This window comes from Azolla caroliniana, unplaced genomic scaffold, assembly GCF_043228905.1.
Source record: "Azolla caroliniana isolate FFs.n. ecotype wild unplaced genomic scaffold, voAzoCaro1.0.p SCAF_3, whole genome shotgun sequence".
NCBI classification, from domain to species: domain Eukaryota; kingdom Viridiplantae; phylum Streptophyta; class Polypodiopsida; order Salviniales; family Salviniaceae; genus Azolla; species Azolla caroliniana.
In genome coordinates this window covers 4,213,912-4,237,091 of record NW_028230438.1, presented here as the reverse complement: position 1 = coordinate 4,237,091, position 23,180 = coordinate 4,213,912, and the positions used below count along the sequence as shown (strand labels likewise).

Sequence of the window (23,180 nt, the reverse complement as noted above, 5' to 3'; positions counted from 1 at the left end):
ACGAATCTTGAAACATAGTTGGCATTTTAAATTGTAATTAGTAGTCAATGTCTTCATTTGGAGAGTATTGATTGGGGGTTTGCCTTTGAAATTGTGTCTAAAGAGACATGGACTAGCAACAAACAATTGCTTCTTTTGCATTGTTCAAGTGGAAGATAGTACTCATCATTTCATACAATGTTCGATTCCCTATCCAACTTGGTGTTACATTTTCTCTTATTTGGCAAGTTCTGTTATGTTGTTATTTGCACAAATCACATATATTGATAAAAAATCAGAGATGGAGGTCATTTACCCATTTTGGGTTGCATCATACTTGGGACATGCACAATGCTTTTATATTTTATGGTAGACATAGAGTTAGAACATACCTATGAAAGTTGAAGGGTGTATTGGAGAGAGAGAGAGAAAGAGAGAGAGAGAGAGAAAGAAAGAAAGAAGAAAGAAAGATATATTAATGTCTTCTAAGGCCAAATTTGGCCCATGAGACAATTGGTTTACAACAAAAATGAGTGTTTATCCAATCATCAAAACTAAAATAAAAGAAAATAGCTTAAGCTAAGAGAGTTCTAGTAGTGTACAAAACTTTGCACTAAGCCTAATCTCATTTCCACCCAAGTCTCTCAAAAAGAAGTGGGAGGTCAAAAGTTTTTGGTGTGGGTGTGACCCATGGTCCCGATGCATAGAGTGCCCTAGCCATGGCTTCTAGGCGGTGTAGTTCACGTTCCCTTATTTTCTTTATTGCTTCTACATCTCATCGAGTTGCTTTGAAACCCGACATCTAAGGGTGTTTGGTTCTGCTTTGATTTTCTGCTTCATCAAGGAAAAGCCCGAGTGGAGCAGGTATGTCGACATTCATTGTCTCCCCCTGTTCCTGAAAAACTTCATTTGTTACATGTTGGTAAACATTAGCAACATTATTATCAACGTTTTGTAACTTATTCTCTGTGTGTTGTTTCAATTCTAAGATGTATCTACCTAATTTCTTTATATCTAGTGTATCTAATAGTTTAGGGAGGGTGGGAGAGGAACCAAGTATGTCTTGGTATTTTGCCCTTATCTCGGCATAAGTGGGACATTTGCATGTAAAATGGTACTCATCCTCTATCTCTATGTGGCATAACCTACATATCCTTTCCTCCCTAGGGACTCCATTAGTACATCCATTCTCAATCTTAAGTTGGTGAGATGATATTTTAAGTTGACCAATGGCAACCCTTAGTGCATGTGGTAAGAATACATCTAGATATCTTGGTCGCGTGATAAAACCTAACTTAGAGAAGTGCATAAAGTGTTCCTTATAGTACAACATTTTAGATGGGAGTGGCTCTAGTGGGGTGATCCATTTATACCGAGTATAAATTTGCCATATTTCTTGGCGTATTACTTTATTACGGTCCTCATGAGAGATTAAAGTGTTATCAGTCGTGTGGTCGTACTTAAGGGGGGGGAGGTTATTAATGTCTAGACCGTTGGCAAGAAGCCAACTCACCATCATGCCATACCATGAGCTAGTATAGCCAAACTCATACAATGCTCAAGAAGCCTTAAAGACTTGATGGGATATTCTATCAAGTGGTTGGTTATGTATCTTATGGATAAAGACTACAAGTTGAAAAAGTGCTTCTACTAACATAGGGGGTAGAGTGAACTCAACCCTAATAATGTCATGTGGGACCGACGAGAGAGAGAGAGAGAGAGAGAGAGAGAGAGAGAGTTTATTTAACTCTAAATGATGAACTGCACTTCCATGCCCCGTCAATGATCAACAACCTACTTTTGTCAATCCACCACCAAATGCAACAATATTCCAATTGAATTGAATAAATTATAGTTCTCTAGTCCTCATTGGTACCCTATTGAGTCTTTCAAACTAGGTTAGATGCCTATTTGGATTGAGGGAATGTCATAAAACAATATATGTAAATAAGCATTCATTACACAATTAGAGACAACTAATGTAAGAATTAGCTCCAATTAGCACTCTTGATGGTTACTCGCTTCGAATACATAGTCTTAGTGAGCTACATGTGAATGGTGCTAATGAACCATGAATAGGCAAACTCAAATATACATTGATTGATTTAATATCAATACAAAACCATCCTTCGATAATTTTTTATGGCCAAATGTTAAAAAGGGAGAGAACGAGTTTTAGCGTGTTGATGTAACACTAAGGAGTTCACTGAAAGATGCATATCTTATAAACCCCATTTAGACCAGCTAACAAAATTGTCGAATTCTTCTTGCAATCTTAACCTTGGAAACAGAGCTCCAAATAAATGAAGATGTCGGCACCAGTTTGCCACTTATTTCATCTCACATATTTGTCGCTCATAAAAAAGTAGGCTTGCTTGTGCCATTAACACTTCAGCCTCTGATACCATATCCACACAAGAGTCTGAAACCCTAAACCATATGATCAACTCATCCTGATTAATAAACTTCTGCAAAGAATCACCGATGTCATTGCCATTGTTCAGTGCATCAAAGCAGGATTTATCCATAGAGGTGTCCAGATGATCATTACATGTCTTGCAGGGATTCTCTTCGGCCATAATGCTCTCACTCAAACATTCAGCTTCCTGTGTATATGCTGCTCTCTTGAATTTTGCTCTTCTGTAGACAATGTAATGCCCTGATTTTGGAGATCCACTATGCACAACTACAGATACAAGTTCATACATCCATTTCCTAACATCATTTGGGTTCTCATAATCTTTCGCTAGCTTATCGGAGCTGTTAAAAACAACTTTGTGACCAGGATCAGCAAAAGCTAGCATTGAAGCAGAATTTGAATCAATGTGATAATTATCATATGTTTGGTTCCTTATCATATTAGGATCAAACAAAACAGAAGAATCTCTGAGATTTTGAAATCTTAGGTGTGGTAGATCTCCATCCAGAAGACCACAAAAACTCGGATCTCCATATCTATTGGAAGAGCTACAGTCCTCTGGTTGGAAGCGATGATCAGAAGACTCCTTCCAATTGTCTTCACTGGACTGCCCATTCATGCTTTCTGATGATGCATCCGATGAAAGGTCTTCACTTCCACTATATATGCTCAGATGTGTGTCATCAGAATTAGCCTCATCTGTGCTTAATGGCCTCTTATAAAAAGAAGGATCACTCCTACCAAACATTTCGATTGACCTTTTCTGCAAGGAATACTTCTGTACTATATCTGCTTCCCTTGACAAAGTCAAAGGATTGAACGCGGAAGAAAGCTTTTCTTGAGAGTATGAAGACATCATCAGGTAGGGTGAAAGATCTAAGGCAAGTGGAAAGGATACATGATGCTGAAATATGCACATAACCAAAGCAGGAATATCAGTACATCTAAAAGAGCTTAGCTTAGTATAAATTACATGTTTAATAGATTCGGGATGCTATGCACTCTTACAGTATATTTCATCAATTCTCCAGTCCGACTAATCACAGCACGTTGCACTTGACAACAAAGCAACTACACGAATCAATAAAACAGGGATCATTTAGCAAATCCAGTTTCTAAACATTTTCTAGACAATTTTGTTTAATTTAAAAGACAAAAATCATATACAAATCCTTGCATACTACCTGAGGACATTGACCAAATCTTAATTGCTTCCAAGCACTAACATAGACATTTCTCCATATTTCACCCTCTTGTTTCACCAGATCTTCACAAGGACAATCATCACCAAAGGTGCACTGCTCAATACTTTGTATCAAAACCTACATACATATCCACACAAACAAGCTAGTGATTATTTGTTACCAAAATGGCAAGATTTTCACGACTCACAATCCTGTTGAAAAAAGTAGAAGCAATATATTCAAACCTTATTTGGATTCACTCTTTGCTTTAGGAGGCTGAGAATGAGAACATGTGCGCACTGACTACACCTGACATTAGTGATGCGTTCGGGGGCAGTAAATCGCTGTAAACAAGCCTCTAAACTGCATCCAACTTCCTGAAAATTTCAGAACAAATTTTTTTTAAGATAATTACTCCTTTCTATTTGATTGTTCCGATAATCCCAAGAATTTTATGGAGTATCTTACAATGTTACCGTCCGGCCACTGTGGAGGAGAAAGTGGCACATCATGGAAAGACTGGAACATGACAGAAAACTGCAGCAGAAATCCAGAGGTGAAAAACCCTTTATGTTCCTTACCACTGGTAGAGGGATAGCTAGACAGCAGAGATATTGCTTGTTAAGCGAGATCAATATAACAAATGAAAAAACAGACCTGAAATCCACACTTTTGACATGTAAGCGTGCTTCCCATTGTGCCCTCAATTGGAAACTGAAACTGTGGTTTCCAACAATATAACGAGGTACCTTCTTTCTTGCTATCACTTTCCACAATCCTCTTCAATGGACTCCCATCCATGTACATCCCCAAAGTACTAGAAAAGGACTCCTTGTATGATCTAAGATTCTCACAACATATTGATCGCTCCTCTTGTAATGCATCTATAAGATGAGCAAATGCTTCTGCTGCATCCTGATGCTCATTCAGACTCTCAAAAGTTAACTTGTGATAAAACAACACAGCAACTAGGATCGTGATCAAAATAAATTTGATCATATAATGACTAAGTTAGAACCTCATATTTACATGAAGAAGACTAGGAGGGGTCTACTATCTACTGAAAACAACTATAACTAATAGCTTAAACATGGAAAAGGACGAGAAAAATCTTAAATATTGGCTGCTAATTAAGGTTATGTGTGTTACATTAATCTGTAACACATAGCACGTATAGAAAATAAAAGGAGAGCTGCATGAACCTGTTGTAATGAAAGGTTGAAATGTTTTGCATATTGTTTGAGAGCAAGCATGACATGACGTGGACTTGCAACAGATGACTCATTGTTAAGCATTGACAGTTCTGGAAGTTGAAGTGGAAAGGTCAAAATCAATAGAAAAACCTATTGTTTAAGAGAACTAATTCTCGAGTCAGATTCTTTGGTACCGCTTAGAAGATCTATAAGAGCCTCGGTAAGTGGTAGCGTTGGACAGCTCCCCTCCAATCCAGTAAATGACGATACCACCTTGTCTCTTTCATATCCCCGCAAATAGGATAGCACCACCTCAGAGCTTGCAAGTGCCTGGTAGGGACATCCAAAAAAAGACACAGAAAACATTCAATATTTCAGAAGAAACCAAATATTATGTCCTTGGACATTACGTGAACCAATTAACAGAAATTATAAAAACCAATTAGAAGTTTAAATTTATCCACCAGATAAATTTGAGTTTCTAATTGCTAAATATTTGTCCCTTGCTTATGTTTGAGATTTCAAGCTCTACAAAAAATCGATTTAGATTGCTTCTTCATTGACCCTTAAAGTATCAGATACATCCTTGGCAAGGGCTTTGACAACATGTGGAAACTCATGTAAGGGGCATAACTTGAGTAATGCCTTACAAAAACATGGCAGAGGCAAGAACTATAGAATATTTACAAGACCCTTTCAAAATCTGCCACATGCATGTATCATGTATGCATCACAGTGCCAGAACATCAAATTTGACATGGCATTAATTATGTAAAGCTATGCAGAGAGACCAAAGGTGTCCATTCCATACATGCTAATGAAACAAATATTTCATGGATATAAAAAATTGATGGCATTCCATGTTGCTACATGCATCAGGTTGTTTTTAATCGACCTTGCATGTTGATACACACACACACACACACACACACATGAGACATATATGAAGATTCTATTTCGTGATCTTGCATGCTCATACATACATCACACATATATGGGGATTCTTTTGATGATTGTGCATGTGGATACATACATGATACATGTGAAGATGAAATTAGATGTGAACACAGACATAATATACATGTGGAAATGCTCTTATACGTTGAGACATACATGATATGTGTGGAGATACGATAATTGCATGCTGTTGATACATAAATGGTACATGAGTGGAAATTGAGATACCACCTACGTATCATGCATGTGTCAATATGCTAGAACAAATTTTCTCTACACATGTATCATATATATGCTATAAGGAAATGTCATCAAAACTAGACATAGAAAATGAAATATAGAAAAGGCATACAAACAATGCCAAATTTGTGGATTCCATAAAAGTTAATCATGGCAGTTCGTATAAATACATACATATAATTTTAAAAAATCTTGGAAATTAGAAAAAGAAGCTGAGTAAGAACGTGACCTGGAGGATGGCATTAAGGAAGCAATTGTTACCCAGGTTCCGCAATCCAGGGACAGAGAGCCGGAGAAGAAGAAGAAGAGCCGGACTGGGGCCAGGCTTGCGGGGCGTAAGAGGAAGAGAGAGTCGGCGTCGAAGAAGGAAGATTGACCCTGCTGCACCAAGGAGAGTGATCCAAAGGGAGAAGTAGTGGTGAGTGGTGAGCTTGAGGGGATCCTTCATCTTCACTGCATCAATTCATTCTTCTTCTTAGTACTATTATTAAGTACACCATCTCCTCTGTCTCTGTCTCTCTCTCTCTCTCTCTCTCTCTCTCTCTCTCTCCTGGATGAGTCCCCACCCCTACCCTACACACACACAAACACACACAGAAAAACAGAGCATCTGAAGCTGGGTCTCTTTTCTCTTTGTTTTGGCTTTCCTTTTATTTCTCTGAATGCCCCTGAGATTTCTCTTTCTCCTTGGTTTGGCTTTCCATTTATTTCTTTTTATTTTATTTTATTTCTTTTGGTAAAATCACACAATTATATTAATTGAATGTAAAAAAAACCACTATTACAACTTGTAAGTCATCTTTACGTATCTACATAGAGAGATACATCTTCATACCATTACAAACCATGAATATGTCTCTCTAACATCCCATAACCTTTCTTATCAGACCAAATGACGAATTTATTAGCTTTTCATTTATTTCTCAGAATGCCCCTGAGGTTTCTCTTCTTCCCCTTTGCTTTAGCTTTTATTTTGTTTCTCAAAATGCCATTGGCTTTTATCTTTCTCTTTGGTTTAGCTTTTCTTTTATTTCTCGGAATGCCCCTGAGGTTTCTCCTATCCTCACAGAAATCGGTGAGATTGGCCATATATTACATATAATTGCTCAAAGATATTGTCTAATTGAGAAACGAGTCGTACACATGTAATTGCTCTAGAAAGGCCCACATACATTGTTGCTTGCATCAATAGCATGTTGTTGCTCTCTTCATGGGGGTTGACCAAACACATTCTTGAGGTGTAAGGGAAATCTAAGCGCACTTGGGGATGTTCACAAAAAGAGGTCTTGGGGGTGTTTTTCATTTCCCTTGTTTTATGGTGTTTAGGGTTGTATTTTAGCAACAAGTGGGTGGGTTAGTCTTCTTGGATGCCCTTTTTTGGTGTTACGTATTAGTATGTTGACTATTGAGGGCAATAACAAGGTCTCTTTCTTTGGAGATGCCCTCGGATGTTTTCAATGATCTTGTTTCTGGTGGTACCAATGGATAGAATGAAACACAAAGACAAATAAAGTAGAGACGCGAGTTCGAAATAAACAAACAAACATATATGTTTGAATCCCCCTTTTACTCCAAGATTCTAAGATGTCTACATTCTTCAGACTCGAAATCTTTTTGTTTGCATCATTCTTCGCAGTTGGCTTGTAAGGCACTAAATGTCGGCTCGAATGAGCGAACTTGCCTCAATCAATCACACAAGAGGGCATGGATAAGCTTACATAATGTTTTATTTGGAACCATAAGATGGATTGTATTATGTATATATGCAAATATGTGTCTATATGTGTACATATTTATGTAAGTTAGTATACATATATGGGTTATAAGTGTGTTTGTATGCATGTGTATGTATGTATATGTATGTGTCATTAGGTCGGGTTACTGATGGTAGTAGAAGGAGGCAAAGCTGAGTTATTGGTGATAGATGATGGATACAGCCGACAGCCGGGTTATCAGTGACAGAGGTTAGTCAGGGCCAGGTTAGTGAAAAACGCTGGTAAGAACCGGGTTACGAGCAAGGCGCGTGCTTTTTTGGGACAATGCAGATCGTAGGCGCCCTTTGAAACGCGCCCTGCATTGTCTGTGGCCGCGATTCCCTAGCCAGGCCTCTTTATGATTTGGTAGCAAATTGTCACGTCCGTATGTATGGTATGGTATGGTATGCATGCATGCATGCATGCATGTATGTATGTATGTATGTGCCATGTAGAAGTGAGTGAGTGCATGAGGACTGATTGAGGTCTGTGCAAGAAGAAGAAGAAGAAGAAGAAGAAGAAGAAGAAGAATGGGCCATGCCATCGCCATCGCCATCACCATCGCCAAAAGGACAAACCTTCGTCTCTTCTCAACCTCTGAATCCGGTGGCCTTTATGGCTACCAAGTCCTCAAGTCTGCCACTGGCTTCCAAACCTTCGCGCAAGAAGCCATTGAAAGGTATGTCCTCCATCGTCTTTCTTCCTTCTGTAGAGGAGAAGTATGGTTTCCTTTTTCTTTTGTTTTTTTATTGCAGAGGTGAAGTGTGGAAATTCCTTTTTCTGTAGAATAAAATAAAATATGGAAATTTTCTTACTATAGAAATAAAAATAAAGCATGAACCTCCATACATGTTGTCCGGAAGTGGCATCTCCCACCGGCATTCTAATTGCGACGAGTTTCTTCCAACTCTCGTCCCTGAGGAATTGAAAGTACTATCTAACAAAGTATAACAATTTGATATATGTAACTTAATTTGATGATAAAAGAGAGATAACATTCTATTCATGGTAGATGTTACATTTTATAGGTAAAAGAGATCATATGAAAGTTTGTAGTGGGAATATTCATTGTGATCAAATCTCACATGAATGTGTTGTAACCATCACTGTGAATGAAAGTCACAATAATAGGTGGTTCCTAAACTGTGGAAAATTATTTCTCTTCCTTATGTTTGCAGGTCAGATGAATTGATTGAGTCCATCAGAACCACGCCTCCTTCCATGGAAACTATTAGGCTATTTGACGAGCTCTCAGACACGGTAAGAATGTGTTTTTTTTAGTTTCTTCTTCCAAATTTTTTTCCTTCTCTTCTTCTTTTTTTTGCTCCTTTCTAGAAATTTCTGGCATGTATTCTGGTAGCACCAATAAATGGAGGTCCTAGAAGCACAAATATGTTCAGATAACAATGTTTATAGTGTTTCAAATGAAGTTTTTCTCCAATCAATTTGAGGAGGTCGTGAGCTGTCTTATCACGCTATGGAGCTCATGAGCTAGATGCATGTCCATATAAGAGGGCCTTACGATAAATCCATCCCATGACAGGTGTAAAGAGAGGGCCTTATAATGGGCCATCTTCCTACCAAGAGGCATTGTGGGGCTGATCCACATTCTTTTTTTATCCAATTTAATGATCTGAATTAGGATAACTAGCTCTTCTCCACTTTGACAATCTAAGCTATATTAGAATGAGGCTAGTGCCTTTATAATTATGCCATGTGATTGAAACCATTCTTGCATTTCAACAAACTAACAATGATTATCTTGACATTCGACTATATTGATGATATAAGACAATGGTGAGTACTTTTGCTTAGGGAGCTATTAGAACCATTGGATAATTATTGATTAGAACAGTGCCTTGGACTATATTGAGGTTATTCTCATCTCCAACTGGATTATATCCTGGGGCTTAGCTCCTTATTGCAGGAAATTATCGAGGCTAAAGGTCTCTCTAAAACTCTCCATCGATGTGACCCATGAAGGCTCAGTCACAGAGTTTCTACCTGTAGAGAAGACTTGGCGCTACAAGTGTATCAAACAACCACAATTGTTTTTTTGTCCTCGCAATTGTATATATGTGCTTTGTCTCTCAAGTGCACCAAGGTTTGTATATCCATGATAGAGTCAGATAAAAGCAGCCTCCTGTAGGGAGGACTGAGGCCTCGTGGATGTTACTCCGATTTATATTATGATCGTGTGTATGGCGCCTTTTCCTCTCCCAATAAAAATTCCAACGATGATATGCTTACCCATGCCTGAGTGATGTTAAACATCATCACTTCAGTTTTATAAAGGTTTATAGACAAACTTTTATCTACACAAAATGACTTTAAATCATGTAGATGCTTTTGTAGTTCTTCCAGAGCATTGGAAATTAAAACAGTTTCATCAGTATTTAGTAATATCAGTATGGCTATCTCTGTTAAGCATGCTCCTGAACTTCCCAATGTCTATGTAATTGAATATCTCATCTATACAAAGATTGAAGATAGTAGGTGATAGTGGGAATCCTTGTTTTAATCAAATTGTGCTAGCCATAACCTCCAACAACAAAGAAGGAGCACACACTTTTGCTAATCTGAAACCAACTATCCTATGGAATATGAAGGAAATTGGGAATTTCATAATCAATGCAGGCTAGTTTTGGATAGAAAATGCACAAAAATGTTGTTGAACCCACAAATGTTGCTGAAACTTTGTCTTGGGTGAAATCAGAAAATAGTGTGTGGAGTTCCTCTCTCAACATTTTTGCCAACCTTCTCCAAAAAGTGCACCAAGAATGACATGCCGATGGTCTATTAACTGACTCAATGATTTTTGCAAAGATCAATTGTATCCCCAGTCCTGAAATGGAAATGCGGATTCTGGACATTCAGTCATGTTTTTCAGAGTGTGCTGTTACAATTTATTTTCTCACAGTTTTTATAGAATTTAAAGTAAAATAAAAGATTAAATATGCCATTGATGACACATGTATTGCTTGGAAATTTTTCCAACTGATGATTTGGAAGCACCCCCTCATTATTATGTTTGGAACTATTTTCTTCTTTCTTGAATCACTGGCACTGCCATTCCTATTTTTTATTCGATTTGTTTTTCACAATTGGTTCATTTTTGTTAAGTGTGAGAATCTTACCAATGGGTGAAAAAAGAAGAGTTCATGTCATGAATATATTATATGAGTGCATGATTCTTTCTTGGTATTAAATGTGTTGCCATTCATAGTTTCTCTCTGCGATGTTTTTGTAAGCAGGTATGCACAGTGATTGATTCTGCAGAACTATGCAGAAATACTCACGTTGATTTGTAAGTTGCTTCTGCCATCCAGTCCAAACTATAATGCAGCGAAAAGCTATATTTTCCTGTGAGATTTTTTATGCAGCAAAGAAAGTTCAACTAATAATGATGCATATCGGGATTCAACTTTGCAACTGAACGACCTGAAATCTGAAAGAAATACTTATTAAATTTTCCTTCAAACTTTCGCTGTATTCGTTTAAATTTGATGGTTACCTTGAATGTTTGCATTTTCTGCAAGTTGTTGCATAACTGTGTTCTCAGCATCATTTATTTCTTTTGCATGCTACCAGACATTTGAAGGTGGTTTGCTTGTTTGATTATTTCTGTATGAGGAATTTATGGAAACTTGTGTTTCTTGCAAAAATTTGGCTAGCATGTATCATCTGAGAATCTTTCAGGCAGTCATCAAGCTATGTGTCATCTCATGTCGTATGCAAACTCTACATTAGATAGGTCATTTGATTAGGATAGATAGATATATTTTAGTGTCCTTAAAGAAGCCAATATTGATCCATAGGAACTAAGTACAAAAGTTATCTTGATGTATGTCTCCTTCCTAAGAAGGGATATTCATACTTTGAAGCACCAAGTCTTGGTGTGCGAATAAGGCATCAAATATGAGCTCAACCTTCGAGGTGTTCTTGTTAGTATGATACTCAAGTTATCACCCACTCTTAATATTTCATCATAGCTTTTACGAATTGCACTATATGCAGAGCATGTAAAAAGCAAGTGATATTCATCCTCTACTAGCCCTTCCTTGCATACCTTACATGTCTTTATATTTGGCTGATTTTGATTCCATAATGCAACTTCAATACCTAGGTTGTGTGATCGTTTGAAGGAGTGTTAGGGCTCTACGATAGTTAATACTCATGTTAGTAATGAGGTAAGGTTGAATACAATCAATAGGCCTTCTTGCCTTATATAGAACCCAATATTCAGGACAACTCTATGAAGGCAATTTGTAAGAACAAAACTTAATTAGAGCTTCCCTGAATATCTTAAGTATGGGACAATCACAAGGGTGTCATAGGCATGATTGGTCTCACTTTTATCATTTTTTAGTTTGCCTGTAATCATAGGCATCATATAGATTATAGTTTGATGATTAATGTATGCATATTTAGGAGCTGCATATCACTCACTAACATAAGAACATGATGTCTATGTTCCAAACGCTTGTTAGAAACCATTGTAATAATTTTGAAAGAAAAGACTTTGTAACACGTCTTTGTCAATTGTTTTTGCAGAGACTTTGTAAGGGAATCTAGTCAAGCATCAATGAGAATGTATGAATATCTCAATGTGAGTATCTATTTCAGGCTGTACACTGGTATCACTAATATAAACTGTGGATTCAGTGGTCATTATGACAATTTAATATTCTCTTTTTCATACTCCCATTAATGATCATTATTTTTTGTTTATTCTTTAGGAAATTTTAAATGAGTACCAAATATTGATTCTATGATAAAATGATAAAATTGCAAAGATGAGACTCATGGACAAAAATGTATGCTAGATATGTGAGCCTGAGTACCCAATATGCCTCTGAAAAGGTCGGAAGTAGTTAGAGCAGTGGTGGTCCGAACTCGTAGGGAAATGAAACGAGATAATGGAATGATTCTCAGATTTGATGGCAACGCAGCTGTTATTGTGAATCAGGAAGGAAATCCTAGAGGAACTCGAATTTTTGGTCCCCGAAGCCATAAATCAGGAAACTAGAGAACTTAAATTTTAAAGTAATATTTCACTTTCATTCCTCAATGGTGGTATATCCTATCATAGATGGACATGTTTTAGCTAAACATGATAAAATGATAAAATTGCAAAGATGAGACTCATGGACAAAAATGTATGCTAGATATGTGAGCCTGAGACGAAGCCATAAATCAGGAAACTAGAGAACTTAAATTCTAACCTAATGTTTCACTTTCATTCCTCGATGGTGGTATATCCTATCATAGATGGACATGTTTTAACGAAACATGATAAAATTGTAAAGATGGGACTCATGGACAAAAATGTAATGCTAGATATGTGAGCCTGAGACGAAGCCATAAATTAGGAAACTAGAGAACTATCATGCTGTGATGAGATGGCATCAGCTAACTTATGCTTATATTCATATGTTTAGTGGTTCTTCTTACTTATTCGTGCAATTATGAGCAGGTTACTTCTGATATTATACTTGAGTATCTTATTCTTGGTTTTAGTTGCCATGGCTATCAAAATCTACACTAACATCAAGAGAATCTGTGTCATTGTTTTTCCAATACAACCTTTTTGGATTCATGTAAGAGTTTGATTTTTTGCTTGGTTTAACATAATCTGCAGAAGTTGAATACAAATTCTATTCTTTATGATGCTATAGCCAAGGTAGAACGATCAAATACCTTGACTACTGAAGAAGCCCAACGGGCAGCATATACACATAGAGTAGAGTTTGAAAGGGGTGGGGTTCATCTCTCTGATGGTGAGTGTGGAAATAATGAGATACCCATATCAGTTAATAGGAATGATTATTTCATGTGGGGTTCAATTGACATGCAGAAAAGCGTGAACGGATTCAACAGCTCAACCTGCATATCACTCATCTTGGGCGCAAGTATACTTGATCTGCTATCTATCCTGAACATTTGTTATTTCCATGTTTTTCCTGTTCACACTGGTTGAAATAGATCTATCCCAGGTTTGTTACAAACATCTTGGAGGATCCTGGCCATATCGACATCTTTCCAGTATCAAAGGTTCCCAAATGCATACAACGAATGACAAAGCCGATATGTCGATCAAATGATGGCACAATTAAAATGCTATCCAGGAGAGAGATAAATTTGAAAACCATGCAGCATGGAGTGAGAGTCATTACCGATTCTGAAAATCTCTTCTCCATTCTCAAATGGTGCAAAGACAAGGAGGTATAAACCTATATATTTCATGCTAATATAAATTGAGTTTTCATGTCAATTAAAAGATTTAGATGCCAAAATATATTGTCAAAACTTCCTATGCGTCCAATAGTAGAGGTAGGGACTTGGGTGGGAGGAAGAGTTCCATCTTCTTTACATCGAGTATTTTATTGTGAAAACATGATTATGTCAAGAGTTTCATGATTGATGTACCTATGTGCTTATCTTGAAAAACTTTTATAGGAACTATTTTATGTAAGTTTCTTTGAGGAATATTATGGGAATGAACCAATTAAGAGAGGGTATCTCTTTCCTAAAGTTGTCCCATGTGCTATTTTGCTCTCTTAAAAGGCCTTAATATGTCTTTCTTTCTTTCTTTCTACTGCGGTAGTGTAGATTCTCAATAACTTGCCTTCTTTATTTTCTCATCTTTTGGATAGATAAGGAGACAAACATACATAAATGGTTATAGTGTGCCAAAGCAAAACCTGGAGGTACTCAATGATCTTATAGCTTCTCGACATGAATTTGCGCAGGTCTAGTTATTTTTAAATCATGCTAAGTTCCTACATATACAAATTGTGTGTGGGATTTCAAGCCTGAATATTTCTTGCTTGTTTTCAGCACTTGGGATACCGTTCATTTGCAGAGTTCAATCTGGCCCCAACAATTGCAGCTTCGTCAGATGTGGTGAACTCCTTTCTTATTGACTTCAGCGAAAAGATCAAGGGAAAAGCAGATGAGGTGAGTATACACATTTTCATAGTCCTAAAAAGTAATTTCAGAAACATAATTCTGATTTAGAGATGATTAACCGAAAGGGAAAGGTATCAGCGTAGGATAATTTCATAACTGGTCAGATAATTGTTGCGTACTTTAGTAAGAGTGGTAGTAGTAGTAGTCATGCTGACCTGGATATTGGTAGCATTGTGGGACCTTATCCTTCATCATTTGTGTCTGCATCCAGTTTTATATAGCAGAACAAAGCACCTACCTACCTTTGGATCATCTTTGGTGATTCTCACTCATAATGCCGTAAATATGACTTGACAATGTGTGTTCTCTTTCCCACTTGAAGTGATGACAAAGTATACTCCATTTGTTGTAAGTTATCTTTTTAAGCTCAGAATGTTTATGACTTGGATAATGAGATTATCTGGTATTTTGATCACTTTGCAAAATACTTATATTTATTTGGGTTTATTGTTCTCAAAGACGAAACAATAATCAGGTGTATGGTATCATAGGCCATTTTCGCCTCTTAAAAGACGTTAATATACTGTGTTCCCTAAAAGATTGGGTGGTTTAGAATCATGCTTAGTAAGGGTAGACATGCAGTATTATTTAATGCTGATGACATTTTGTTGATCTCCGACTCTTGAAAGGGCTTACAAAGACATCTAAATGCTTTTAACTCTTTTTGAGTAGAGAGGGATTTGTTGGTCAACCTTATAAAACTAAGTGATGGTGTTTAAGGCCACTCAAGCCTGAGTAACAAGATCAGAACTGAAATTCTTCTGGAGAGATAAACTAGAAGAAATAGTAAACAGGGCTGCAGAAGAAAGAAAAGAGAGAAAGATATATTAATGTCTTTTAAGAGGCCAAAATGGCCTATAAGACCAAACAAGAGATTACATCTTAAGTGTTGTCTTGTCTTTGAGAACAACAAATCAAAATAAAATAAGTATTACTCAGTAAATATAAAAGTAAATAAGATAAAAAGAGATGAGGGAATCTGGTTTTCGGCACATGTGAGATTCTCAAGTTAGATATATTGTAACTTTTGTCTTCGAAAGATCTCTAGCATAGGTCAATCCAGAATGGAGAGGTCTCCGAAGCGAGGGAAGCACCTGCAATGGCAGGAGATAATGGCCTTTATCTGTCGTGCACGTGATAATGGCCTTTATCTGACAAGGGTGCTGAGGTCGTGGTCCATGGGGCCAGGGCCTACGTGCATGACAGATAAAGGCCATTATCTCCTGCCATCACAGGTGCTTCCCTTGTTTCTGAGACCTCTACAGTCTGGATCGACCTATGCTAGAGATCTTTCGAAGACAAAAGTTACAATATATCTAACTTGAGAATCTCGCATGTGCCAAAAACCAGATTCCCTCATCTGTTTTTATCTTATTTACTTTTATATATACTGAGTAATATTTATTTTATTTTGATTTGTTCTCAAAGACGAGACAACACCTAAGATGTAATCTCTTGTTTGGTCTTATAGGCCATTTTGACCTCTTAAAAGACGTTACTATATATTTCTTTCAGCAAATGTTGATTGATTGCCTAGGGACAGTGATCCATGATTTGTACATGAATGCCTTTGTTGTAAGTTATTACATGCTGAGTACAAAACTCACCCAAGGAATCTATATTTGCACTTTATTCTTGGGATGTTCTACAGCTGAACTGAATCAGTGTCCATAAACACATCCCCTCCAAAATTTATCTGTGAACTGGTTGCCCATGAATTACATATGAATGCTAAAGGTTATCCTCCAGCCAAGAAAAATCTGGTGCATGATTGTGATGTGGATCCCTGTAGCTTAGAAAACATGCCACCAAGTTAGAATAGAGGTGATGCATTATACAATTAACAAATGAGGCAATAGATAAATTCAATCAATTGGTAGGTAAATCCTGATCTCAAAATGTGATCTATTGTAGTTGGTTTCACTGATTTTAAATCTCTTGAAAGCTACATTTATTTTAGACTAAAGCTTTTGCCAGCAGATTTTAGTACGGATTAGATTTTAAGCTAACTTTGTAGTGCTTTGTAAATGGCTTTTTTCCGCTAATTAAAATTTACATTTATTGACTCTTATTATCCTGAATAGGGTGGCCATTAAACAAACATATATAGATCACTCATATTTCATATAAACTGAATTTCATGCAACGATCATAACCATATCTACACATGGTGATAAGACAATCCATATTTTTCAGGAACTTAGAATGCTGGAAAAGTTTGGAAAACAGGTTGAAGGTTCATCTTTCGAAGGGATTGATGCTTGGGATGAGGCATATTATACAAACTTGATGAAAGAACAGTCATTGGGATTGAATGCTAGAGTGAGATTTATTTTGTTTGAATTTTATGAATCAAACTTCCTTTGTTTTCAATGGGCCTTGTATCAACTTCACTGGCTTTTTGTCTCAGGTTGTGGCATCATTTTTCCCATTGAAACAGTGTGTGGAAGGACTAAAACTAATTACTCAATCACTATTTGGTGTGAAGTTAAAGGAAGTTTCGCTTGCACGTGGTGAGGGTTGGCATCCAGGAGTGCAGAAGTTCACACTGCAACACTCTGATGAGGTAGCCTCGTTATGTTTTAATAATAAAGTTCTCGTCTCTGAAAATATACTTGATTCTTTGTAGCAGTTACTGTGTGCAATGTGTACCGTTATACAAAGGCTAGCCAGTTAAGTTAATTTTAGTATTTTTTATATTACCCATGCAATTTAACATGATACTTCTATTTGGTTATGCCTTGACCACATGTATATTATTTTTTCTAAGAATTCCAAAGTCTCTTTGGGAGACATGTTTGATTTTAAATATTTTGCTGCTCGCAGGGTGATTTGGGACATTTGTATCTTGATCTATATTCTCGTAAAGGGAAGTTTCCTGGATCTGCACATTTTGCATTGAAAGGTGGTAGACGCATTGCAGACGACAAATATCAGCTACCTGTAATATCATCTCAATCCTAGGGTGTCTAAATCTTGTTTCTAAAAAGCACCTATAGTTGAGGTCTCAGTAACTTTCTAATTAGATCGGGGGTTGTTTACCGACTATATGTTAGTTTATGGAAAGTTCATTGCTGATATATCATGTTAATAATATAACAGGACTCAAGTACAGGTCATTTGCTCCTGGAAATATTTATCTATTTTGACATTCCTTATCTTTCCATATATTTTGCTGGATTTGTACACATCTTTATTGGACCAACACTGCATGATGTATATCTTTTCACATATTCATACGGGATGTAGGATTGCTACTTTCTAATGCTCTGATATTTCTGGGTTTTACAGGTGGTTGCCCTTGTCTGCAATTTTTCAAGCAACACATCTTCATGTCCTCTTCTCAATCATTGGGAAGTAGAAACACTTTTCCATGAGTTTGGGCATGCGCTACATTCACTCCTTACACACACTGTATGTATCAATTTTTTGGGTATAAATTATATGGGGACAATATTTGAATTACAATTATACTTACAGGATTATCAGCATTTCTCTGGTACACGGACTGTACTTGATTTTGTAGAGATCCCATCAAACCTTTTTGAGTATGTATGTCTTACATGCTTGAATCTTAGCTATGAAGAATACATATTTTACATCATACCCTGGTGCATGAGGCATTAATTGTGCAAACTCTGTGGTTGAGTAGATAAGTTGGATACAAATTATTGAATGGTGCTGGTCTTCAGACTTCATTGAAAAGCCCATGGGAGATCTTGAATGTCTGAGTCTAATGGATCAATCCAAACTGCAATAAATAAATGTCAATACTTGTTCTTTTTCACCACCTAGGAATACATCCTTCCATGTATGCATCTTCAACTTGCCATGAAAAATCAAAAAATAAGGGAAGGATAAATTGTCATGCTTCATAATTTGCTTCAATACACATAATTGATTGTGATCAAAGGTCTAAAGACAGATTGTTTATCTATTTTTTGACAGACGATTTTTTGCATTTGAGGTGCTCACATTTCATCTACTTCTTATTTCCTTTTTACATGAAGCAAAATATGAGGCCTCTTAATAACTGCTAGGGCTTGTTTAGCTTTATTGTTGATTTTTTCTAAATACCATCCAGTTCTTATTATAGTATCATTTAATTTAATGTAGTGTATATTTGTTTCCATTTACATTTCTCTGAAGCATTATACTTTTGTTCTCTCTCTTTGACTTTTTTTGAGATTCTATTTGCACATCTGGGGGCTTATAACATTCTGAGCCAATTATTACTATTTACTTAATATAGTTACTAGAAACACTATTTCTGACCATCTCACTCCCTCATCCACACACCATACATGTTCTGCACTTTTTGATAGTTTTCTCTGCTATCCCATGTTTCCCATTTTTCTTTAATTTTCCTAAACATTCCAAATTTTGTTTCTTTTATAGGTATTATGCATGGGATCATCGTGTACTAAAAGGATTTGCCAAACACTATTCAACTGGAGAAGAAATTCCTTTGCAGCTTGTCGAATCAATGAAGAAAGCTAAGAACATGTTCGTTGCAACTGAGCTACAACGACAGGTATCTGGTCAATTTTCTTTAATAGTTATGTTGACACTCTTCGTTTGATATTCCTTTATCGGCAAATAAATCTTTGCAATAAATTTAGAACTTTCGGTAAGTATTGGTGTGCTCTATATTTCTATGCGAAGGCATTGGATATGCTTTGATAACTACTTTCTTTTATGTCCACATCTGTATGCCTATGTTTGGTTTATGGTAGTTTCTGTTACATTTTTTTTGGGTGGCCTTATTATTTTTTTATTGTTTGGTCTTATAGGCCTTTTTGGCCTCTTAAAAGACGTTAATATATCTTTCTTTCTTTGCGCATGGGCAGATGTGAACTTAATATGATCTTACACCATAGTGGCCAGCCCTGGGGGGAACGCAAAGGCAATCTGAACCTTTTTGTTTGTATTTACATAGGTATAGGCAAGTATGTTCACTCATCATGAATAAGATACTTCGAACAGTCATCAGGAGGTGAGTGGAAGAGAAATACTGCCACTAGACGGAAACATAAAATAGGAGATGACAAGCATTAGTAGAAGTGATTGGGAAGAGGAAGAGATGACTAGGACTTAACTTCTTTGCTAGTGCAGGCTTTGTTGCTTTCCCGTTTGTTGTATAGAAGAGGCATTCCTGAATTAAAATATTAATGTTATTAAACTATTATCATTAAATTGGACTCCACTAAGGGATGACAGGATGATGAAGGATTTGTTTTCTACACTTCTATGCATTGGTATTGTGGGTAGCGATGCTTTTTGATGGAGTAGGCTAATTGGTGAAAGCCACATTTCTAGCACTTTTATGAGTGATATTCTCGGTGGTGCTGCTTTTGTTTTTTGTTTTCACTTTCATTTTCTTTGGGCTTTTGTTTTCTTTATTTTACGTATATTTGTACATTGAATCTCTGCTAAATCTATTGCAAAACTATTTTGTTGATAATTCATGAAACAACGATTTTTTATCAAATTCTGTTATTAAATCTATCTTTCATTATTGACAAATGTTTTCAATGATTATTTGAATAATGTAAGCCTTGTTCTTCATATCTCCATTGATTTATGGTGTTCATTTCACAGTTCATATATTGTACAGTCACTAATGGTATTTGTTTGCACATCTGAGTTGCAAGTTGTTATGGTAAAACTAGAATGTGGACTTCACTGCAGCATTAAGATGGAAGAGAATCATCTTCACCATTAGCACGCTTAGAAGAATATCATGTTCTGAAAATTTTCCTAATTTGTCCGTTTGTAGAATCAGACCTTTTTCCAAGGCTGCCCAGATATTTTTCCCCGTGTGTATTTTCTGTTCTAGTTAGATTTCGCTCATGACATTTTGCTGTTGATTTGTAGGTTTTATATGCGATGATCGATCAAGCTTATTTTGCAGAGCAGCCTCTTATGGCTGAGGATACTACTTCTGTCATTTCCTCATTGAAACATAAACATAGTAGTTGGAAACATGTGGATGGAACTCATTGGCAGACAAGGTTCAACCATTTGGTTACTTATGGTGCTGGTGTGTTAAATCAGATAGCATGACCAATTCATGAATTAATAAATGTCTGACAATGATAGAGGGGAAGCATAAAATGCTACTTAGCAAAGTATAGACTGTATTTCTGACATCCGTTTCTACTTAGTATGAAGGAAACTAATGCTTATGGTCATTGAAGACTTAAGATTTAGGCAATTAGTCGTTGAAGACTTGGGTTTTCGGGTTTTCTGCACTTTTTCATTCATTTATTAGCCCATCAAACCAAAAAAAATAACAATCTGATCATTTGTAACTCTTTTGTTTATAGGATATTATAGCTATTTATATGCGAGATGCTTTGCAGCAAACATCTGGGATATAGTGTGTGATGCAGATCCTCTTTCTCCGGATGCTGGTTATATTCTTCGAACACGTCTACTCCAACATGGAGGTGGGAAGGACCCTGCCCTCATAATTAAAGACTGTACAAATGGAGAGTCTCTAGTTGCTTGTCAGAGTGGAGTAAAGCCCTCTGTGGGCTGCCTATTCAAAGAGTTGGGAATATAAGCATGTAAGTGAGGTCTAATTTGTTTAAGGTTCTTGTGTATTTATCACGTGGACAATCAATGTGCAACTCCTTGTCCTGCAGTATGTTATAACCCATTCTCAGGGGGAGATGCAAAAAAGTCACAAATATGTGTATTGCATTTATACAAAAAAGCCAGGTGTAAAGCCGGTCAACATAGCTTCCATTCATGCTGAGGAGACCAACACATTTCAAGTTGATTCTTTCGATGGAAGCCACAGGCAGATGCACCCTTCAACTATGACACCATTTTTTGAGACCTTTCTTTCATGTGAGTCATTTGATAATGACCATGGTATTAACGTGCCGCAGAGCATCTATTTTGTCAAAGAGATGATGAAGAAATTGGCGTTATTTAAGCATTCAGAACATTCTTTTCTCCTTTATGGCTCATGCATGCAGTGAAAGAGAATACCAAGATTCTTGAATACAGGTATTTTGCCAATATAATTGGTACAGCTCTAGCTCATGAACGACTAGATTCTAGAGATTCATATAACCTTTCTCATTTTTTAATATATTATGTGAGAAGTGTTGGGAAACCTCTAATGTGAGGTGAAAATCCACAAATTTATTTGTGAAATTATTGACTGTTCACTTTATCTAGCTTAAGATAAACCTGTCATCCATGTTTGTAGACTTGAAGATCATAACACATCGTCTCATTTCGGTTAATGGAGGCTTACAACTACCATTATTGTAAGGAACAAAATTTTCTGCTGGGAAATGTAAACGAGATTGCCAACATACTTGAATCCAAGGATGAGTACCCATGAACTTAAATTTAAGCAATGAAAACCTTCAAGCTATTGTACACTCGTACAAATTGATAATGTTGCTCTTTCAAGTCTTTTTCGAGTATAAATGTTATTTCATCCCAACCAAGAAATGCTACATTTACCTTTTCTCGTCTATAAGAACACATAATTTGTTATCTTTTGAATAACCTTTTAAGAACCATGGCAATAAATAGAACATCTATCTAAAGGCATGAATTGTCAAGAATAAAATAGAAATTTGAGTATGGGGAATTAGAAATGTTGCACAACTCCATTGACAATGAAAAGAGGGGAAATCTGGTAAGTGCAAATTGTAATTTTAAGGTTTTCATTGATGTACCATCAGACTTTTAACGGGTGTATCATGGACGGGTTGGAACAGGGGTAGTTTTCACCTTTTCGTACTTTATAACTTGGCTCTTTATATTGATCCACATCAACATCTCGGTGTTTTCATCGGTCAGCACCTATATATTGGTTATCTAGTTCTTCCAACCTGTCCTTTCTCTTAGGGAGCATGTTTCACCACCTTGTGAGTATTGAATATATTGTGAGAAAGAAAGAAATTCTCATGTGTACAATCCAGAACATGGAGATAGAATGTAGGAAAAAAAGTTACGTTGAGTAGGGCACCAAATCACAATTATTGAAGAGGGATGATAAATTGAAGATATGTGCTTAGTATGCCCCTATGATAAATCTACAATACAATGTGTATTCACTCTTGTTCATCCAAGGCTTGACTCCAAGTGGTTTATCTACACTATTTTCTTGACCCAAAATTTTAAAATGTTGCCACATTTTCCACCATGCCTATGTAGCTAAGGATAGTACTTTATAATGACTGTTTGGTACCATGGGCCAAGGTAGATAACATGTAGTATTCATCATCTTTCCCTTATTTTGCAACCTTCCATTTTTTGGTAGATGTTTCTTATGGTGTAATAATGAGCACCTTGTGATTTTGGATGCACCAATTGTTTTTGTGGTGATAAGACTTGTTGTTATGCTTTGCAGAACCATGTGATGAACTATTCTATAGGGATGGGCCATGGCCCTAGGGAAGAGTTCAAACGCATGTCATTAAAGTGATGGGATTTGATGTGTGCCTGAAAC

At 36.6% G+C, this 23,180-nt stretch overlaps 2 protein-coding genes across 4 annotated transcripts; one reads left to right on the top strand and one right to left on the bottom strand.

Annotated features, from left to right (window-relative positions):
- Window positions 1-1,956: 1,956 nt before the first annotated feature.
- On the bottom strand, window positions 1,957-6,576 carry LOC147865950 (ubiquitin carboxyl-terminal hydrolase 27-like). The gene is made up of 9 exons (XM_087316283.1): window positions 6,202-6,576; window positions 4,970-5,105; window positions 4,785-4,885; window positions 4,240-4,497; window positions 4,051-4,119; window positions 3,828-3,959; window positions 3,583-3,720; window positions 3,407-3,469; window positions 1,957-3,302 (listed from the first exon to the last, which is right to left on the bottom strand). The coding sequence occupies exons 1-9, from the start codon at window positions 6,418-6,420 to the stop codon at window positions 2,310-2,312; spliced, it is 2,109 nt and encodes a 702-aa protein (XP_087172409.1). The 5' UTR covers window positions 6,421-6,576; the 3' UTR covers window positions 1,957-2,309.
- A 1,602-nt stretch (window positions 6,577-8,178) lies between these two features.
- Window positions 8,179-22,096, top strand: LOC147865949 (Zincin-like metalloproteases family protein). 3 transcript variants are annotated; one of them, XR_015529456.1, is made up of 19 exons: window positions 8,179-8,405; window positions 8,905-8,986; window positions 10,981-11,033; window positions 12,281-12,335; window positions 13,368-13,506; window positions 13,584-13,638; window positions 13,723-13,951; window positions 14,383-14,478; window positions 14,567-14,686; window positions 16,895-17,020; window positions 17,109-17,264; window positions 17,525-17,641; window positions 17,990-18,112; window positions 18,179-18,246; window positions 19,097-19,232; window positions 20,576-20,741; window positions 21,028-21,270; window positions 21,349-21,718; window positions 21,924-22,096. XR_015529456.1 is itself a non-coding variant. In XM_087316281.1 (18 exons), exons 1-17 carry the CDS (start codon window positions 8,257-8,259, stop codon window positions 21,264-21,266), a joined length of 2,109 nt encoding a protein of 702 aa, XP_087172407.1. In that variant the 5' UTR covers window positions 8,179-8,256; the 3' UTR covers window positions 21,267-21,270; window positions 21,349-22,096. The 3 variants fall into 3 exon arrangements, 2 of the variants coding, with proteins under 2 accessions (XP_087172407.1, XP_087172408.1); XM_087316281.1 differs by having other exon boundaries at window positions 21,349-22,096; XM_087316282.1 differs by having other exon boundaries at window positions 21,028-21,279; window positions 21,425-22,096.
- The last annotated feature ends 1,084 nt before the right edge of the window (window positions 22,097-23,180 follow it).

Bases quoted from the DNA above. Each gene is read 5' to 3' on its own strand.
- LOC147865950 (XM_087316283.1), bottom strand. From the start codon at position 6,420: ATGAAGGATCCCCTCAAGCTCACCACTCACCACTACTTCTCCCTTTGG. The intron at 4,498-4,784 runs GTTCATGCAGCT...AATGAGCATCAG, and splicing joins TCAACCTTTCATTACAACAG to GATGCAGCAGAAGCATTTGC. The intron at 3,960-4,050 runs GTAAGATACTCC...TGAAATTTTCAG, and splicing joins AGTGGCCGGACGGTAACATT to GAAGTTGGATGCAGTTTAGA.
- LOC147865949 (XM_087316281.1), top strand. From the start codon at position 8,257: ATGGGCCATGCCATCGCCATCGCCATCACCATCGCCAAAAGGACAAAC. The intron at 13,952-14,382 runs GTATAAACCTAT...TCTTTTGGATAG, and splicing joins AATGGTGCAAAGACAAGGAG to ATAAGGAGACAAACATACAT. The intron at 17,265-17,524 runs GTAGCCTCGTTA...TGCTGCTCGCAG, and splicing joins CACTGCAACACTCTGATGAG to GGTGATTTGGGACATTTGTA.